The following is a 21,749-nucleotide window of genomic DNA, read 5'->3' on the forward strand; positions in this document are numbered from 1 at the left end:
ATACGTTTGAAAACCTTCCTTTCAAAAATCGTTTGAAATCATAAACAGTGTTTCTGTGGGTTTCAAGCAATTTCTTCCCGTGGAAAGAACTGCTCTGATACCAAAAGCTGTGACACCCGTAACCCGTCTCCCGCTCACGAGTTGTGCCACATGGACGCCCAAATATATAATAAAATAGCGGGAATTTAAAAACATTTTATTTTATTACACACGCAGCGCAAAAACCAGTATATGTTTACAAACCCACGTACAGTAGTATACACACCAACATAAGGACGGTAACTGTAATAAAATACAAAGTCAGGTCACCGCCCGTACAAGCCAACATAAGTCCAAAGAAAGAAAAGTACATGATCCAGATAGCTCCTCACACGTCACCAGTACCCTCGTCCTGCTGCTGCCAATACTGCTCCGTGTCTGAAACGTTGCATAACAACGTCCATAAGCTACGTGCTTAGTGAGTACTTCGGGTTAGACCCGAAGATCATACTCAAATTGCAAATGGCCAAACACAATCAATAGTATGCACACGGTACATATAGGTGTATACATATATATACACACTCCATGCCATCAAACATCGTTCACTCAATCGCACAAATAATTCACTTATCACACACATTCAGTCCAAATGACAAGTCATCGGACTTAACCGTCAAATCATCTCTATGTGCATCGCACACATAGGATACCGCAAGGATCTGGTCTCACCAGTCCAGGACATATGTACACGAGTCATAACTCGACCCATCGGGTCTCTCAGTAATAATCGTACCGTCAAATCATCTCCACGTGTGCATCACACACGTGGGTAAGGACGCTCCATGTGCAACGCACATCCCCCGCTCTCCTCGGCAATCGCCGGAACAATAAAACACGCCATCCAAATCCCTACTCCATAAAACATAATACATCAACCATCCCCTCTGACATCGATGTCACCTCTCGATGCCAGAGCGCCAGGTGCCTCCTCCAGGCCACCACCGACTATGTCGAGCGAAGTCAGTACACAACTGACAACCTCTCGCCGGCCGTCCGCCACGGAGAAACTCATTGGACCCGAGCTCAGGTCTTTCTGAGTTCCTTCGCATAACCTCGTCGGGAGAATCGCTCAATCCCGAGTCACGGGTAAATGTATTGCCAGTCTCTGCCGGGAGAATCACTCAATCCCGATCCCGTTCCATAGCTAGTGGAACGTTGGCGCGGTTACAGTGTAACCGTAGGATTTCCTCAACCCCGTGATAGCCGAATCACTCAAGACTATCACGTGTATCATCGGCTCCAAGCTCTGCCCGTGGGCAACCAATCACAATCATGTCTCCTCAATATGAAACCCGACCCGGGTCAGAGATCATAAAGAGGAGATCCCAACAATGCAACCATCGGGATATCACCTCAAACCCGCTACAATCACACGCTCAACCTTATCCCGGCCCTCCGGAATAAAGTCTCACGCCATGCCAACTACCCGGTTCCCCAATCACACACATTCATATATTATTATACCTACTCGGGTATACACACGTCCTTACTTGTTATTTTGGTTATCTCATTTCCTTTACATTCATTTTATTCTTTTTATCCTCCGGTCCGATCAAATTGGGTCCGACCATTCCGGATTACCAATTCAGCTCGTTCCGAAGGTTTTACTTACCGTAAGTCGGTTTCATTCAAGTTTCATGAGGTTCGGGTAGAAAACGGGTCTAGGTAGGTCACGTATAGGGGTCGGTTGCATCGAATTTCGTTCGATCCGAAAGAACGAACCAAAACGGGGAGAAAGGGGTCCAGAACGAACGGTCTACCCGTCTGGAACGGACGGTCTACCCGTCTAGAACGGACGGTCTGGTGGCTTGGTCCCTTCGGTCTGGCCGAAGCTGGAACGGACGTTTTAGGTCAGAACGGACGGTCCAGGTCCAGAACGGACGGTCTGGGCTCGTCTTCTTCCCCCGAAACCTTGCAAACCCTAGAACGGACGATCCATGCCTGGACCGTTCGGTCTAGGCGCATCAGGAACTTCGGGTTCCCAATTTTCGCACCAAACTCAACAAGTTATACATAAAAATGATCCCTAGAACATCAGGAATCCAAACTTCTTCTGGATATGGGTAACATAAACCACTCTCTTTATTCTTTTTCTTTTCTTCTTTTGCTCTTCGTTTTTTCATTTTCTGGCGTGAAGTTGAAGGATGAGTTACTGAATCTTGGTGCAGTATGAGTTTGGGTTGAGATCGTGTTTTCATCACCATTTCGGTCTTATAATCGCACGAGTCTGTCTTGGGTAAGTTGCCCTTTCTCCAGATCTTCAAATATGTAACCTAGGAAGTCCGGTTTCTTCAGATACAAGGCACCGTGAAAGGTTTCCATGCTTGTCTAACGAGTCAATATTCTTACCCTTTTACAGCGTCGGAGTTCAGTTCCTCTGCAGTTACATCACACTTCCTCTATATGCCCTTGTCACTCAGGTTGGTCCAACTCACATTACACTTCCTCTATGTGTGTGTGTATATATATATCACATATCTCTGCCATAAACCCACATTTGAAAACTCTTACATCAGTCATCTAATAGAGGGAAAAAAAACTGAAAATATTTGCAGATGGGTTCAACGATGAAACGATCGGTGTTCGACGAGCAAACATCAAAGGCACTAAAGCAATGGCACATGAAGGCGAAGAGAAAGAATGAGCAATCTGGACAACTCAACAACTTTCCGGGAAGAGGAGACTTAGGCGGCCAAGATTTTCCGGCGGACGGACCCCGTCTCCGGCAAAAATCCATCGGAGATATCGAATCAGCTCCGGCCAACATCACCGCAAGTGTTGATGTCAAGGAAAGAGATAAGAATCGCCAGAACGACGACCACATCTCAACCGGTCCCTAAACCCGCCTCGTGTTTTTTTTTTGTATACATCCATACATACGTGTACTATATATATATATATATGTATGTATGTATAGGTTGATTGGTTCACTTATTTACTAAGCTACATATGATTTGTGTTGTAGTAGGTCGTAGTTGTCTAATTAGTTACAGATAAAAATGATTATTGATTGATTCTTGCGCATCTTTACGAGTTAATTAATTTAATAATCGTTTTGTTTTGATTACCAAAAAAAAAATCGTTTTGTTTTACGATATTCCACACATAACGTATAGAGTACGCATACTTTGATTCAAACGATTGATTCGCATATGAATGAATCCCTCAGCTGTTTTTTCCCCTCCTTACCGGTAGTGAAGCACTTCGGTTACGGGGTTGAGAAAAAAATTACAAATATATGTACACACACGGAAACCACACCCATATGTATATACGAACACATACAAAATCACGTAAGTATGTGCATATACGTGTTTTTATCAAATTATGCATGTATGTCTGTGTGTATACATATGTATCTTTGTTTGTTTGTTTTTTTTTTAAATTTCTCACGTGGTGCCGCGAAAGAACCCATTTCCCGATTAATCACGCAATTCTCTGATTACGTATGCTCTTTGCGAGCAAACGGTCTTGACAGTAAGCAATTTGTTAAAATTTTACAGTTGTACAAAATGCTTACAATTAAGGGATTTTTCTAAATAAAAATTGAAAAATTCGAAACGCGAGCACAGACAAGTCCATCAATTTCTCCTTTTCCAGTACTTTTTGACTCACCACATGAAAGGGACACTTGCTATAAATGGAAAGATTAAAAAAGAAGACGCAGCAATATGAACCATACGTACAGCTGCCGAATCCTCCCGTTGTATATGACTATAACATTATCCTCGCCAGAATGTGACTAGAAAAGCACGAGAGATCTTTCACTTTCACCCGAGTTGTTTCGTCCAGCCAAAGGGCTCCCATTCACGGGAGAAGCTCACCACCGCCTGCTTCTGGGACTCCTCGGTCTCATACCTTCTCGGTCTGTACATATCTTCCTCCGGCAACTGAAGCATCCCTCTTATGACGTTCATTCCGAGATTCCCGTTGAACTGTTTCTCATCATCGATCACGTGGACAAACCCTCTGTTTAGGCCAAACTCCACGTGGAAGTACGGGAAATCCTTTGGAATCGAGTTCCGGAGACCCTTCACACTTGTGTCGATTAGCTTCTTCGCGTTGTGCTGACTCCACTCGTCCTCAGCCTCATCAATGGCCTGAAAGATTTTCATACAGCTAACTAAGAGTAAGAAACCCAATAATTCTACTAACAAGATATTGGACGGAGGAGGGATATAATAAAACAGAACCCTGACCTTCTTGAAATAAAGAGGCGCTTCCTTTGCGATATCCTGAGGCAACGGTATACACTCAATCATACAATGCCGGCGTTGCTGCGATAAACCCATCACTGTCTCCAGAAACACAACCTCTTTCCCTTGTTTTGCAAACATCGGATCTCTTCCCAAACATTGTCGTCCACCGTCCTCGTGGCTGCTTCGTGCTGTATAGAGAAAACCGACGGAGTGGATTGATAAGGTGGAACAGTTCTTCTCTTATCAAGCTACGCCAATAGAGCAACGAGTACCAATGGCTGCATATCATTTGGGAGGTGAAGCCAATCAGTGGTGGCAAGCTATTCGACGCTCGTATACACAGGAAGGAATGGAAATTCAGTGGAAAACTTTTGAAGAGGAACTATGGGCCCGATTTGGGCCAACGGAGAGTGAAGACTTCGATGAGGAGCTGTCAAGAGTCAAACAAACAGGATCGTTACATGAATATCAACGAGAATTCGAACGACTAATGAATAGAGTTGAAGGGTGGACTCAGAAGGCTCTTGTCGGAACTTTCATGGGTGGTCTCCATTCGTCGATCTCCGATGGTATTCGTATGTTTCGGCCGAAGACATTGAAAGAAGCAATCAGCCTCGCAAGGATGCAGGCTGAACAGATAGACAGGCAGAGAAAGCCCCGTTGGACTCCCACGGGACCATCTCGAGCAACTAATTTGCAGTCCACACAGCAGGCACCGACGACGACACCTGCAAAGAAATTAACGTGGGAGGAGATGAGACGAAAAAGAAGCCAAGGCCTCTGCTTTAATTGTGATGAAAAGTTTACACCGGGACACCGTTGTAAACAACCCCACTTGTTGTTGCTTGAGAGTCAGATCGATGCCGCCGAAGAACAACAATTACAGTTGGCCGATGAGGAATTAGAGATTTCTCTTCACGCACTAGCAGGTTGGAGTACCATGAATACTATGCGGGTAGAAGCTTCCATTGGTAGATCTAACCTCATCGCTTTGATCGATAGTGGTTCGACACATAACTTCATTAGTGAACGAGTTGCGATGGAATTACTACCGTCAATTACACCAACAGATTCATTCACGGTCCGTGTGGCAAACGGTGCATCTCTGGTTTGTCAAGGAAGATATGATGGAGTACAAATTCAACTACAAGGTATCTCATTCACTATAAATCTTTATGCCCTTCCTTTGACGGGGTTGGATTTAGTCTTGGGAATCCAATGGTTAGAAAGTTTGGGCCCTGTTATATGTGATTGGAAGAAACTTACAATGGAGTTTCAGTGGGAGAACAACACACGAAAGTTACAGGGAATTGACAAAAAGAAGATTCAACAAGCCCAACCCAAGATGGTGACAAAAGAAGCTCGCCAAGGACATCCTTTGTTTATCCTATGCTCCATTCAAAGCCATATTGAAGACGGTGAAATTCACCAAGACCTTCAACGCATCATAACAGAGTTCCAAGACATATTTCAAAAGCCTACACAATTACCGCCTCAACGGGAGATCGAACACCGCATCACGCTCAAGGAAGGCACAGAACCAATCAACGTTCGCCCTTATCGATATGCTTATTTCCAAAAGGATGAAATTGAAAGACAAGTGGAAGACATGCTGCAATCGGGGCTGATCCGACCAAGTACAAGCTCTTTCTCTTCTCCTGTCCTGTTGGTGAAAAAGAAAGACGATACTTGGAGATTCTGTACAGATTACCGAGCTCTCAATGCAGCAACCATAAAGGATCGGTTTCCAATTCCAACCATTGATGATATGTTGGATGAACTCCATGGAGCACAATATTTCACTAAATTGGATCTCACAGCAGGATATCATCAAGTGCGGCTTCACTCACCAGATATTCACAAGACAGCATTCCGGACACACAATGGTCACTACGAATATTTGGTGATGCCATTCGGCCTTTGTAATGCTCCATCAACATTCCAAGCACTCATGAACGCAGTCTTTCGACCTTTTCTTCGTAAGTCTGTACTGGTCTTTTTTGATGATATCATGGTCTATAGTCCTTCCTGGCAGGAACATCTAACGCATGTTCGAGAGGTATTCGATGTTCTTCGTCACCATCGACTTTATGTCAAACTCAAGAAATGCGAGTTCGGGCGTCAAGAGCTTGAATATTTGGGGCATATCATCTCTGTAGACGGTGTCAAGGTGGACCAGAAGAAGATTGCCGCAGTAACCCAATGGCCGCGACCCACAAATGTCACTGAACTTCGGGGATTTTTAGGGCTTACCGGGTATTATCGAAAATTTGTGCAACATTATGGTGTTATTGCTAAGCCACTCACCAATCTCTTGAAAAAGGGTCAATTCAGTTGGACTCCAGATGCAGAAGACGCTTTCCAATCACTGAAGACGGCGTTAACAAGTACCCCTACTCTGGCTTTACCTGATTTTACGACGCCGTTCATCATTGAAACAGACGCATCTGGAGAAGGAGTTGGGGCTGTCCTGTCTCAGCTTGGACGACCGATTGCCTTTATGAGTCGAGCATTAGGAACTTCCAAACAAAATTGGTCAACATATGCGCGCGAGATGTTGGCGATCGTGTTGGCAGTACGTCTGTGGCGACCATATCTTCTGGGTAGACATTTTATTATCCAAACAGACCAGAAAAGCTTGAGATATCTTCTCGAGCAAAGGATCATGACTCCGGAGCAGCAGAAGTGGTTGGCAAAATTGGTTGGGTTTGATTATGAAATTGTTTACCGACCAGGTAGAGAAAATGCCGCAGCCGATGCACTCTCACGTGTCAACAATCACTCCACTCTCCAAGCTATGTTTACCTCACATGCAACATTATGGGACCAGCTCAAGGAGGAAGCTACACATCACCCATACTTTCACCGTGTGGCAAAGCTTGCTTCAACAGAACCAGGTCAGCCTTACTTGCAACGTGATGGCTTATTTTATTATAAAAATCGTGTTGTGGTGCCGCCCAATTCTGATATCATCCAGTTACTCCTTCGAGAGTTCCACGATTCGCCTATGGGAGGGCATTCGGGCGTACTACGCACATTTAAAAGACTGGCCCAACAGTTTTATTGGCCATTGATGTATCGATCAGTGAAAGATTACGTCGCCGCTTGCGATGTCTGTCAAAGAGCAAAAGCAGCGACTCTCTCCCCGGCCGGTCTTTTGCAACCCCTGCCGATTCCTTGTCAAATTTGGGAAGATATCACGATGGATTTCATCGATGGCCTTCCTCGTTCCGGTGGTCAGAATGCTATTTTGGTGATAGTAGATCGCTTGAGTAAGGCAGCACACTTTATGTCGCTAGCTCATCCTTACACAGCTCGAACAGTCGCAGAAAAGTTTGTAGACGGGGTCGTCAAGCTCCATGGAATACCAAGATCAATTGTAAGTGACCGTGATCCTGTGTTTATCAGTCAGTTTTGGAAGGAATTTTGGCGAATGTCTGGCACTCGTCTCCAAATGAGCTCCGCTTACCATCCGCAGAGCGACGGTCAAACGGAGGTTGTCAATCGATGTCTTGAACAATATCTTCGGTGTTTCGTTAACCAACATCCTCGTCAATGGAGTCGTTTCCTTCCATGGGCTGAATTTTGGTATAATACCACGTATCATTCCTCTGCCGGAATGACTCCGTTTCAAGCTCAGTATGGTCGACTGCCTCCGATAGTCCCTCGGTATCATGTTGGCACTTCACCAGTCCATGAGGTTGATCAACAATTAGCAGCTCGTGATGAGCTGCTCCGCGAATTGAAATCCAATCTTCAGACGACACAAAATCGAATGAAGCAGCTTGCTGATGCTAAGAGACGTGATGTTGAATTTCAGGTGGGAGACTGGGTATTCTTGAAGCTCCAACCATACCGACAACATTCACTCTTTCATCGTACAACTCATAAGCTTGCTAACAAGTTTTATGGGCCATTTCCGATTGTTGAACGTGTCGGTCGGGTTGCTTATCGATTGCAATTACCACCAGGATCACGTATTCATCCGGTTTTTCATGTCTCTATTCTCAAAAAGAAGGTTGGTGCAGCTTCAAATGTATCAGAAGAGTTACCAGAACTTAGCGATGAAGGAGAATTGATACTTCGGCCTGCACTTGTGGTTGATGAACGTTGGGTTAAACGTGGACCTCGTTTTGAACATGAGAGCTTGGTTCAATGGCACGGCTTGTCTCGTGAGAATGCAACTTGGGAAAATTCGAAGCAACTGCAACAAAGCTTTCCTAGTCTCAACCTTGGGGACAAGGTTGCTGTCCGCGGGGGCGGTATTGATAGAAGGTTATCGGGTGAAGAAGAAGACAATGTTGGCGAGACATTGAACCGACGGTCTGGTCGAGTACGAAGACCAAATCCCAAGTTTTTAGCATGACGTATTCAAATTTAATTTGTTGAATAAGTCAAGACTCTGGTAGTGGGTTTGACATTGTCTTTATAGTTTTTCCATTTCCCTTGCATGTAGGAGACGTGTATCTCCAGTATTGTAGGAGTTTGTTACTCCACTAGTGCTGTATATATATACAGCAGTTGTTATTAATAAAAGGCAATCAAAAATTGTCTGTTAAACAAATATATTATCGCTTTCATTTTTACTAGGCCTGATCGGGACCAATCAGAACGCAATCTAAGAGCACCTACATTGTGAACCAATTGAGGTTGAATTTCTATGTTCAATGTCAATACCTGCATTGGCAAGACACAGCAGTGGCCTGGCACAACGGAAGCGGCAACGCTCTTGCTGGGTCAAGATGCGTTTTACGCGATTATCCCTTTCAGAGATGTTACTGTGATCATGACTGGATGAGCCCCTCTTTCTGGATTTTTTACTTGGAGCCTCTCCATAGTCATACTCATCATCAGCCTGACCGGATACACTGTACCGTTTGTTCTGCATTATGCTTCTGGCTAAATGTCTATCTGTGTTATCTTCTTCACCCCTCTTTCTAGCATTCACATCTTGGACGGCATATCTGAAGTGAAAACAAAAGTATTTATAATGAACGGAGAGAGAGAATTACGAGCCGAATACGATCTGATATCGGTAAAAGCTTCAATAGATGAGCAAATTTACCTTGCTGCAGTTCTGGATCCGCGCTCTTTGGAAGAATCATCTCCAATAGCCTGCTTTGCTTTCAATCTGTCTGCTTCCTCCTGGGAAAGCATAGAGGAAAACGTACTCTTCCACAGTTAGTTGTTAAAATTCAGAGCTTACACTTGAACACAGAACTTTGTGAGTTTAAAAGGTTTCAAAAATAGATACAGGAACAAGGTGAGAGGATATTACTAAACTTAAAGATTTTCTCATCATAAGTTTCTGCACTTCTTCGTGTTTTCCTTTCATCCGCAGCTGTAATGCCTTAGCTGCCATTTGATTCGCGCTCATTGCCTCCTTACCAGAAGAAGAAGTCCCCTCATCAGGCTTATTGAACTCAGATGATACTGTCTTCTGCTCTGTACCGACAGTTGTTTCGGCTCTCTGCTTAATATAATATATATATATATATATATTATATATTATTATTATTATTATTATTATATTATATTATATATATATATATATAAAAAAACACATCTCCATCTAATTAAAAATTTTAGAAAAAAAAATTATTATTAAATTAATATCTTAATTTTAATTTACCATTATTTCTTTGCATTTATTAAATAGATTATTTTTAAAAATAAACAACGTTTTATATTTAATGTATTAGCTTAATTTAAAAATTCTTATTAAAAATAGAATTTTTTAATTATATAGTTTATGTTAATTTAAAAGGATGCGGCATCCAGTTGATTCATATTCGAATATTATTAATCTTACTTATATGTGAAGAGAGTTTCATGACATTTCTCAAAGGTTCTCATTTTTTCATTGTCTTACCTTTTGTCTCCTTATGAAAACATGTCTTCTATGCTAATTTGCTATTGTGGACCCGCAAATTGGAATAATTTGGATGTTTCAAGGTTCAATGGTCCAAGCTCTAAGTCGATAAGGACGGTGCGAGAAACGAGTTTCGGTAAATACATAGAAATAAAATTCTTTTCAGGGTACTCATTATATTTTCTTCTTATTTATTATTTTCTTTTTTGTGCTTCTAATATCAAAGAATATGATGAACTCTTGATTAGTTGTTATTTGATAGGAGAAACAATCATAATATTTGAGAGTCTAGAATTATGAGATAATCTAATTTACGCTACGGTATCTTGAACTTATGAATGTTGAATTGATTGAAACTTCAATTCTATTGTACAATGTGCAATATTGTTTTCGATATTTCTTTTCTTTTTATCTTATTATGGTTATGTTCTCTCATGCAAGCACCATTGTATGTATGTATATATATATACGCAAATGTATATATATAGATATGTTTATATATGTGTGTGCATATATATATCTGTTTATGTGTATATATATGTGTATGCATATATATATATGTATGTGTGTTTATATATGTATACATATTTATGCATATACATATGTGTATATATGTGTATATATGTATATATGTATATATATATATGTATATATGTGTATACATGCATATGTATATATATGTATGTATGTATGTATGTATATATTTATTTATGTGTATATATGTATGTATATATGTGTGTATATATATAAATGTATGTGCCATTATTTGTTTTTACTATTTTTATTTATTATTATAAGGGACAAATCTAAAAAAATCATAAACTTTTCAATGCAACTTACTAAAATTAAATATCATACTTAAAATTCATTATTTAAAACCTTAGAGTAAAAAAAAACTATTAATGGATAACAACAAAACGACAGTAAAAAAAGATATTAAAACAAAACACGTTCTTAACTGCAAATATACAAGTGCTACCTTCAACCGTTAGAGGTTAGAGTAACTAAAATTTTTTTAATACATATCAATGTCCTTAGATTTTAATTAATAATTGAAAGTTATGGGTGTTTTCATTAGTTTTTTTTTATATTGAATTACCTATAGAATATATTAAAATTATACGTAAACACAACAATACAACAACTATCAAAGATATCCAATACCAAAAATATATACTTACAAAACTATATAGAAAGACTATCAATATAAATATTCTTCATAAAATAAGTGTACAAAAAAGAAGATACATATAATCATACATAACTTAAATCTATTGACTTAAATATATGACATAATCAAACAATACACAATATACATGTCCATTTTTTCATTAATATATTTATATATATTTATTGTTTGACAAAGAAAATAGATTATTCTTTAATAAAAAATAAAATCATACGTGGGACTGAATATAGAGATATTTATAGGAGTGTACGTAATTATTGTCAAGTTTTTAGAATACTTATAGATTTCTTTAATGAAAAAATAAAATCGTATTCCCAAATAATTAATGTAAATTTATATATCTTATTGTTTAAAACTATACTTTACAAACTTACGATAGTTAATTTTTTTAGGTAACAATCGATTTGCGAAAAAAAATTTAACTCTTTATCGAATAATAAAATTTATCAAAAACATTAATTTGATATTTTACATTCTAATCATGAGTTCTATAATATAATTCATAAAATATAAAACGTAAATTATTCACAACCCTCGAAACAAATACGTCATCCCGCTATCCCACTTTCACAAAAAAATTATTTTGATTTACTAATATTGTTAGAAAATTTGGATAATGTTATATTTGAAATCTACTAAAGAGTAGATCATTATAACATTTTTAATTTCTTAAAATCAATCTGTGGTGAATGAAAATTTAATTTTTAAATGTGGTTATCCAAAATAAATGTAAAAATGTGGTGGAAGAATATTTGTCCCACATTGGAAAAATGACAAAACACAAGGAATGAAGCTTCTTTATATGTGTGTTTGTCCCACATCTAAAGTTTTGGCACTTCCTTATAAAAAGAGCTCCCATTAAGTCAACAATATTAAATCTCAAGGTTGACTAAAGCTAAAAAGGTTTGGTCCCACTTCTTCATCCTTGGGAGAACGTTTAAAATTTGAATTGAAAGTTCCATTTGGGACTATTTGATTCAGAGAATAACATTTCAGTGTGAGATTTAAAATTTAAAGTTGTGCATCGATGTGGGACGATTGGACTCCGAATTAATGCGTTCTTGACGAAACGTTTCCTTTTAGAATGATTCGGATTGAACTGTTTGGTTAAAAGGATGGAGCCTCTTCCTTCACATGTTTTCGTAGCAACCCCCGAATATTATAAATAGGACGCCTATAGGATCATTTTCTACATCCTATTTTTTCTGAGTACTTTCTTCTTTTCAGAAAGAAAAAATCTCAAACTTTTTCTCTAAAGAGTTTTGAACTTTTGTAGTTCGCTAAATTCTCTTAAGCACGTGGTGCTTTTGTAGAATCGTAAGTCATTATATCTTGGAGACGATTGCCAAAATCGTAACCAGTTAATAACGGAGCAATTTCGTCTTTAGAAGATTGTGTAGAACACAAACCTCGACTGAACCAAAAAAAATTTATGTTCGAAATTCTATCTGAATTTCAAAATTTCACATCGTCGGGATCAACAAATATAAATTATAAATTTTAATCCGCATGATATACTCCTTATATATAAAATTTGTTTGCTAGAAAATATATGTGTTTATTTTTTTAAAATAAATTATTTGTTATTCTAATAGATAAATTCATAATTGAGAGAAATTAATGCAGAAAGGGTTATTTCTTATCCATCATTAGTATTTGATATCTAGATATGTGTGTTGTAGATTTCTAATCAATATAAAAGAAAAGCTATGTTATAAATTTATTTTAATTAATGCAGAAAGGGTTATTTCTTATCCATCATTAGTATTTGATATCTAGATATGTGTGTTGTAGCTAATTACATTATATTCATCATAAATTATATTTTTATAATAATAAAATCTATTATTTAGATAATTTAATGCAGTTGTGGGTTAATATTTTCTACTATATTAAAATTGTATATTATAACCTATAAAAATCTAAACACAAAAATTATCCACAAACTATTTTTCAAAAAAACGCATCATCCCATTATCTACATTTACAAAAAACACATTTTTATTTAATAATATGAATTATAAATTTAAAAACAAAACATATTATATTTAATTTTAAAACTAATAAAATTATTTAAAATCTATATTTATTTTTAATTCATTCGATATATATACGGGTGAATATATTTGTTATATAGACACAAAAATTATATCAAATCTCTTTTGAAAAAATATCATCCCATTATCTTAACGTTTTTAAAAAAAATCTCATTTTGATTTAACAATATAAAGCATTTTTTATTCTCTTTTTTAAACATTATAAAAATTAGTAGTTCAGTTTTTTTTGAAATTTTCCTTTCTAAAAATACCCTGTTTCTAAATTAACACCCTGTTTCTATGTACAAGAGAAAGTCAAAGTAACACGTAAACGACCATGTACACTTCTATATACGTACACATACGTATACGTAATTATATGTATATGCATTATGTATGTGTAGACGACACACAAATTAAATACCGAATATCATTTCAGATATATACTAGTAATCCCCCATAGGGTATTTATACAAAAGTGGCTTGATTATCATTAACAACATTAGGGTATTTATACAAGAGAGTTAACCTAATCATAATTGCACAAGATTATAAATATATCCTCTATACGCCCTCTCAAGATGGAGCACCAGAGGTGACTCCCATCTTGACCCGTAAATGAAGAAAAGGAGGACCCGGAAGCGGTTTGGTAAGAGCATCGGCAAGTTGATCAGCCGCAGAAATATGCGACACACGGAGATCACCACTTTCAACAAGGCCACGAACAAAAAAAATAATCCAAGGCAGTGTGCTTCATGCGGGAGTGAAACACCGGATTCGCACTGAGGTATGTAGCACCGAGATTGTCACAATAGATGACCGGGACTGAGGAGGATGCACAACCAAGCTCCGATAAGAGAGAGCTAACCCATCGAACCTCGGCCGCCGTCGAGGCGACAGAACGATATTCGGCCTCGGTAGATGACCGAGATAGCCCTTGTTGCTTCTTCGAAGACCACGAGATTGGATGAGAACCAAGGTAAACAATATAAGCACCGGTGGATTTGAAGTCAAACTTATCACCGGCCCAGTCGGTGTCAGAGAACGCATGAAGAACCGGTGAGTTCGACGCTGAGAGAAAGATGCCGTGATCACGAGTGCCCACAAGGTACCGAAGAACACGTTTGACAGCTTGCCAGTGCTCGTCGGTTGGGGAATGCATAAACTGAGAGAGTTTGTTCACGGCAAAGCTGATATCGGGTCGCGTCAAGGAGAGATACTGCAAACTACCAACCAATGCCCGATATTCAGTGGGATTGGACAAATGTGAACCAGAGACTACAATGAGTCGAGAGGAAGCAGCCATCGGAGTCGTGACGGGTTTAGCTTCGGACATATGTGCACGAGAAAGAAGATCACCAATGTACTTGCGTTGGGTGAGAAGAAGGCCTTTGTCCGAGCGAGAAGCTTCAATGCCCAGGAAGTACGAGAGATTACCAAGATCCTTGAGGGAAAAACGAGCGGCGAGATCCGAGATAAATTGCCCCATGTGTTGCGTACAGTTTCCTGTAACAATAAGATCATCCACGTAGACAAGAACAATAAGTTGTACCGAAGTTGTGTTGTAGATAAATAAAGAAGCATCGACGACTGAATTCCGAAAACCACTCTGAGTGAGGAAACTACGGAGCTCCGAATACCAAGCCCGAGGCGCCTGCTTAAGACCGTAAATAGCTTTCCGAAGTTTACAAACTGACTGAGGTGAAGCCTGATCAATGAAACCCCGTGGCTGCGACATGTACACTTCTTCACTAAGATTACCTTGCAAAAAGGCATTATTTACGTCAAGCTGTCGCAAAACCCAACCGCGAGAGACAGCAAGACTAAGAACAATCCGAATAGTAGTGGGTTTTACAACCGGACTAAAAGTCTCATGATAATCAACTCCAGGACGTTGATGAAACCCCTTTGCAACCAGACGAGCCTTATACCGATCGACCGCGCCATCCGGTTTTCGTTTAATACGAAAAACCCAGCGACAACCCACAACATTCGAAGCCTCAGAGCTCGGAACAAGAGCCCAAGTGTTGTTTCGACATAGGGCCTGAAACTCCTCAGACATAGCAGCCCGCCAATTTGGATCCTTGATGGCCTGAGTTACAGACGAGGGTTCAATCTCCGAGGTGACAACAGAGGCCGTGAGACAATACTTCGGATTTGGCTTCGAAATGTTGTTTTTGGATCGTGTATGCATCGGATGATGAAGATTACGTGGCTCACAAGCAACTGAGGTTGAGGCGTCAACAAGATCTGGAACTGTCGGCCGAGAGTCCGGAGCAGGACCAGAATCAACAGGCATCGGCCTCGAGGTTGAGATATCCGAGAGAACCGGCAGAGCAGGCGGCGAAGGATCGGAGCTCGGGGACTGAACCGGAGATGGAGCAACAAGTGGCGGCTGAAAAGAGACGACAGACCGAACAGGACAATGAACTGGAGACGAGGACACAGACTCAAGACTCGGAGAGGAAGAAAGACTCGAGAGGTGAGAGAAAGGAAAGACAGCTTCGTGGAATTGAACATGACGCGACATAAAGACACGAGAAGAAACTGGATCAAGACAAAAATACGCGCTTTGGGTAGGAGAATAACCAAGGAAGACACATGCCTTCGACCGAGAATCAAGTTTATGCGAGATGTAGGGACGAAACCAAGGATAACAAAGACAACCAAAGACACGAATTTTAAAGTAGTTAGGAGCTAAAGAGAAAAGACGCTCACAAGGACAGGACATGTCAAGAACCGGTGTAGGCATGCGGTTAATGAGGTAAACCGCAGTCGAGAATGCAAAGGACCAATAAGATACAGGAATGGACGCGTGCATGAGAAGAGATAATCCGGTTTCAACAATATGACGATGACGACGCTCAAAGATACCATTGTGCTCGGGAGTGTGAGGAGGAGTTGTAAAGTGAGAGATGCCATGAGAGGCAAGAAAAGGTGACAAGGCAAGGAACTCACCACCATTATCGGTGTATAGGGTAACGATTTTGGAGTGAAATTTATTCTCAACAAGTGGTTTGAACCGTTCAAAAATAGCGCGAACATCAGATTTGCGTTTTAAAGGATAAATCCATGAATAACGAGTAAAGTGATCGACAAAAAGAACATAATATTTGAATCCATCAACCGAATGAATTGGTGACATCCTCAAGGGGTCGAGAAGAAGTAAGAGTCGACGAAGAAAACAAAAGCTTATGACTTTTATTAGAATTGCAAGAATGACAAGGAAAAATAGGAGACTCCCGAGACAATGGTAACTTAAGCTTAGACACGACACTTTTTAAGATAGGTAAAGCAGGATGACCTAAACGAAGATGCCACTCGGACAAAGTGGACTTGGAACACGACAAGACTTGGGGAGACTCTAACGAGGAACGAACGGAAGGCCACTCATACACTCCATCCTTACTTCGACCGCGCAGAATTGGCGCCCCCATGCTGCGATCCTTCACCTGAAAACCAGAAGAAGAGAATTCCACAGAGACATCATTGGTAGAACACATCTTGTTCACAGAAACAAGGTTTTTGCATAAACCCGGTACACATAAGACATCATCAAGGTGGACCGAACGAGATGAAGTAGGGATAGAAAATGAACCAGTATGAGTAATGGAATGACCCGACCCATCACCAACAACAACATCCTCACCACCGGAATAAGGACTGTGAATAGCGAGGTTATGAAGGTCCGTAGTTATGTGATGAGAGGCACCGCTGTCAAGAAGCCATTGGTCGGGATCATAGGACGAGTGAACAGCAGTATGAGCTCGCGGTTGCCAAGGCCGAGGAGAAGGAGACCAAGATGAGGAGCCATCCAAGATTCCTTGAGCAGCTACAAGGTTGAACTGAGTGCAGCGACTCGCACTATGGCCGAAGATGCCACAAGCTTGGCATCGACCCTGATAACCCCGTGGACGTGAGTACTGCAGGGAACCACGAGGAGAGGAGTGATGGTCCTGCCGAGGAGAAGACCTTGGCTCTGATCGATAGGGAGGACGAGGGCCGAAACGGTGATGATGTTGTGGCCGACTGTTGGTGTTGTGGGCCGACACCGGGAAAGACATAGAGGAAGCCGACGCCGAGATGAGTAGTTTGGCATCATGATTCAGCAGTTTTTCATGCAATTCACTTACAAAAATAGCAGTATCACGGGCCTGAACAGCATCGATGATAGGCTTGTACTCTTCCGGAAGTCCATCGAGAATTGCTTCAAGAATGTCCTCATGATCCATCGGCTTTCCAAGTAACGCCAATTCATCCGACTTTGTGGTGATAAATCGAAAATAATCATCAATGGATTGAGAACCTTTGACACTTTTCCGGATCTGATCCCGAAGTTGAAGCAAGTGACCTCGGGAAGCTTTGCCATAAATGTCGGCAAGAGTGGTCCAGACTTGACACACTGAGGCGGCTCGAGCAACAAGCGGCTGAAGTTGGACGGAGATTGTGCCAAGAAGATTGCTGAACAACATGCGATCTTGCTGTTTCCAAGGTGCAAAGGCGGGATTTTCGGTGCTAATCCCATCAACAAGGACTGTAGTAGAGGGAACGATGGTTGTGTTATCAATGAAACACGATAGGTTATGAGCCTCAAGAAGAGTGCGCACTTGAATACTCCACGTAATGTGGTTGGTGTTGGAAAGCTTTGTGATGTTGGACATGTAACGACCCAAAATCCGGTATTTCGGATATTGATGAATCGTCACTTGGGTTATAAAAAAAATACGATTTGCTCTAAAATCAACCATCAAAATCACATGTCTACAGCGAAAGTCTAAAATAACATAAGTCTAAAATTCTAAACTCGTAAAAATAGAAAATCAAATTCTTCGTGTTTCTGACAACTATCGAGTCCAACCAAAACAATCTGTTTCAGCTTTCACCTGTGGGAAAAAAAGGAAGGGGTGAGCTACGCGAATAGCTCAGTGAAGTCGCAAGACTATAAACCTCGCCTCCGTACCCAACATAGACAATCAAATAGAAAACAAATACAATCAACATTCAACTCAAGCAAACTCATTTTTCTTCAACTTTTCTCTTATCTTTTCTTTATTCAATTATTTAAAACGAGTTCAGACTCTAGGACCATTCAGTATCCCTCAGACGTAGCTCAAAACTCTTTTATAAAACAAAAAGTCGTAACCCTCTACGGATCGCCGCCGTAGTCGGGGTTATAACTCCACATGGATCGCAGCCATGCCCGGGTTGTTATCATACCATCACATACGGATCGCCGCCGTACCACGGTCTCAAAACTCACTTTAAAAATATTTTAGCATAGTCTGAGGTCACATCACAGTCCCTAACTTAATTCTTTACTTCTCCTATCTTTCCGAACATCATGCCAAAATTTAATTAGTATCCACTGTTCAACTCATTCTAACGATCCAATAAATCCATTAAGAAACGTCATCATATAACATGTACGTCACAAACAATAATCACTCAACATAAATTTATCAATCATCAATCATCATTCATTATTCATCAATCATCAATCGTCATCAATCATCAATCATCAATCATCACTCATCAGTCATCAATCAACAATCAACATGCATCATAAATTCACAAGAAAATTTAAGGTGTCTATCCTAAAATCCTAACCGCATGATATCTACGTTCACTATCATCATGTCTAAGCGAATAGAAGAAAGAGAAGTTCTGTCGAGTTCCCTCACCTTGGTCTAAACGATGAACTCCGAAAGATTCGCTCTAATCCTCGATCCCGGGTTCAATAACCTCGAGATTTTCTTCACCTATAATTAATTATCATATAATAATCTTAATCAACAAATTATTTTTCAAAAAAATATTTACTACCGAAAAAAAACGTTAATCGAATGGTAAGTCTTACGGTTAAACTGTCTTATTTTAAATCGTTCGAAGATCTCTAAATACTTTGAATTTTATAAAACGGATTTCGGATTTGAAATTACAGGATTGAAACAGTTCAACCCATGTCACCGGAAAATTTTCCGACGACGGTGGCCGGTGGTGGTGGTCGGCGGCCGGTGGCCGGCGACCGTCATACATCTCGGAATCATTTAATTTTTTTTTGTTTCCTATGTAAAACCAATCAAGGAATCCAAATCCGAAGTTATTTTGGCCTAAATCGGCTTAAATCACCCTAGATCTAAGTTTTTCTCCGACGGTTCTCGGTGATTTTCCGGCGATGTTTCACCGTTTCCGGCGACGACACTACCCAGAAAAGATTCAACTCGTCAAGTGCTTTCAAACCCTTCAAGTCTCAACCCAAACCGAGCTTCCGTTCGCCGGAAATCGGAAAAACTCCATGGCGGTAAAGGAGAAGGAAAACGATGAAGAAAAACTAAGAAAAGATGGAGAAACGAACCGACGATGATGAAGCGGTGGCCACGGGGCGGTGGTCGATGGTCGACGACGAGCAAGGAGGCAAATCAGAGTGGAAGATAGGCAACAATGGTGTTAGGGTCGGCCATGGGAGGAGGAAAAAGAAGAAGAAGAAGAAACCCTAGCAAAAATTGCAGTCCAATCCCATATTTTCTGAAATTTTCGAATTCTGCCCAAACTTTTATTTCGTTCTAAAAGACCCTAACTGAAATAACAGATTTTTCCAGAACTTTTAATTTTATCACCTTACCCCAATTCATTCATTTTTTTTAAAAATTTTCGTTCGTTATAATTCCACCACCCTTAAAAGAAGAATTCGTCCCGATACGGGTTTTTTTTTCTTACCAAAAAGGTGGGGATAACGAGCCTTCATGTCGTCCTCCAATTCCCAAGTCGCATCTCCTCCCTTGTGGTGTGTCCACGTGACCTTTACTAGAGGAATTTCTCTTCTCCGCAGTTGTTTAACCTTTCGTTCAACAATTTCGATAGGTTCTTCTTCATAAATCCCATCTGGTTTTAACTCAAGCGGTTGATAATCAATAATGTGATCAGGGTCAGGAACCAATGCACCTGCAGTTTTTATGGAGTTGATGAACACAACATTCAGGGATTATTTGGACGAGTTTGTTATCATCTTCATTGATGACATCCTTGTGTATTCCAAATCTCGTGAGGATCATATGGTACATTTGGAGAAGGTGTTGGAACGCTTAAGGAGAGAAAAGTTATATGCAAAGCTGAGTAAGTGTGACTTTTGGATGCACGAGGTAGGATTTTTGGGGCATGTGGTATCTGCGGAAGGAGTGAAAGTAGATCCATCCAAAGTGTCGACTATAGTTGATTGGGTGAGACCGTCTAATGCTACAGAGATTCGAAGTTTCCTCGGGTTGGCTGGGTATTACAGAAAGTTTGTAAAGGGTTTTGCCAACCTATCTAAGCCATTGACGAGATTGACGGGAAAGGGTGTGAAGTTTGAATGGGACGAAAAATGCGAGACAAGTTTTGAAGAGTTGAAGAAGCGATTGACATCAGCTCCTATTTTGGCATTACCAAAGCCCGGAAAACAGTTTGTGGTGTATAGTGATGCCTCTCACCAAGGGTTAGGATGTGTGTTGATGCAAGAAGACCGCGTTATTGCGTATGCATCACGCCAACTTCGAAAACATGAAGAAAACTACCCTACTCACGATTTAGAACTTGCAGCTGTGATTTTTGCATTGAAGATTTGGAGATCTTACTTGTACGGGGAAAAAGTTCAAGTATACACTGACCATAAAAGTCTCAAGTATGTGTTCTCTCAAAAGGAACTAAATTTGAGACAACGCAGGTGGATGGAATTAGTGGCAGATTATGATGTGGATATTGCCTATCATCCCGGCAAAGCTAATGTGGTTGCAGATGCCTTGAGTAGAAAGAAAGTTGAGTTATCTACTTTGAGATTGACAAGTGATCTAACAACTCAATTGAGTTTAATGCAGATATCAGCTCAGGAGAATCGAGATGGATTGGAAACTAGTGCTATAAAATGGGATAGTTGGTTGGAAAAGGTGAAGATGGCTCAAGAAACAGATAAAAAAACGAAAGAATTGATGGAAAAGCCCGAAGATTTTACAAGGGCAGGGTATTCCACTTCAAGTGATGGGTTGATACTATTGAGAGGTCGTGCATATGTGCCTAAAGATGAAGAATTGAGGAAAGAGTTATTGAAAGAGGTGCATAATACGCGATATTCTATACATCCGGGTACTACAAAGATGTATCGGAATTTGAAGCAGTACTTTCTTTGGCATGGCATGAAAAAGGATATTGCAAAGTTTGTTACTCATTGTCTAACGTGTCAGCTAGTTAAAGCCGAGCAAAGTAGATAACTCAACTTTCTTTCTACTCAAGGCATCTGCAACCACATTAGCTTTGCCGGGATGATAGGCAATATCCACATCATAGTCTGCCACTAATTCCATCCACCTGCGTTGTCTCAAATTTAGTTCCTTTTGAGAGAACACATACTTGAGACTTTTATGGTCAGTGTATACTTGAAC

The 21,749-nt window shown here is 40.2% G+C and overlaps 1 protein-coding gene and 1 long non-coding RNA gene across 2 annotated transcripts; one reads left to right on the forward strand and one right to left on the reverse strand.

Annotated features, from left to right (window-relative positions):
• Positions 1 to 2,089: 2,089 nt before the first annotated feature.
• On the forward strand, positions 2,090 to 2,973 carry LOC104823117. The gene is made up of 4 exons (XR_773304.1): positions 2,090 to 2,105; positions 2,211 to 2,278; positions 2,402 to 2,462; positions 2,598 to 2,973. It is a non-coding gene; the product is annotated as an uncharacterized LOC104823117 (long non-coding RNA).
• Positions 2,974 to 3,722: 749 nt separating this feature from the next.
• On the reverse strand, positions 3,723 to 9,414 carry LOC104823120 (CWF19-like protein 2). The gene is made up of 4 exons (XM_010554543.2): positions 9,307 to 9,414; positions 8,919 to 9,205; positions 4,242 to 4,429; positions 3,723 to 4,142 (listed from the first exon to the last, which is right to left on the reverse strand). The coding sequence occupies exons 1-4, from the start codon at positions 9,396 to 9,398 to the stop codon at positions 3,813 to 3,815; spliced, it is 897 nt and encodes a 298-aa protein (XP_010552845.1). The 5' UTR covers positions 9,399 to 9,414; the 3' UTR covers positions 3,723 to 3,812.
• Positions 9,415 to 21,749: the final 12,335 nt, after the last annotated feature.

This window comes from Tarenaya hassleriana, unplaced genomic scaffold (genome assembly GCF_000463585.1).
Source record: "Tarenaya hassleriana unplaced genomic scaffold, ASM46358v1 Cleome398, whole genome shotgun sequence".
Lineage (NCBI taxonomy): Eukaryota > Viridiplantae > Streptophyta > Magnoliopsida > Brassicales > Cleomaceae > Tarenaya > Tarenaya hassleriana.

What these genes read in the sequence shown, in the direction of transcription:
- LOC104823120 (XM_010554543.2), bottom strand. Translation starts at nt 9,398, where the DNA reads ATGCTTTCCCAGGAGGAAGCAGACAGATTGAAAGCAAAGCAGGCTATT. An exon ending in GGATCCAGAACTGCAGCAAG is followed by an intron (nt 9,206 to 9,306) that starts GTAAATTTGCTC and finishes TTTTCACTTCAG; the next exon opens with ATATGCCGTCCAAGATGTGA. An exon ending in CGCCTCTTTATTTCAAGAAG is followed by an intron (nt 4,143 to 4,241) that starts GTCAGGGTTCTG and finishes AAAATCTTTCAG; the next exon opens with GCCATTGATGAGGCTGAGGA.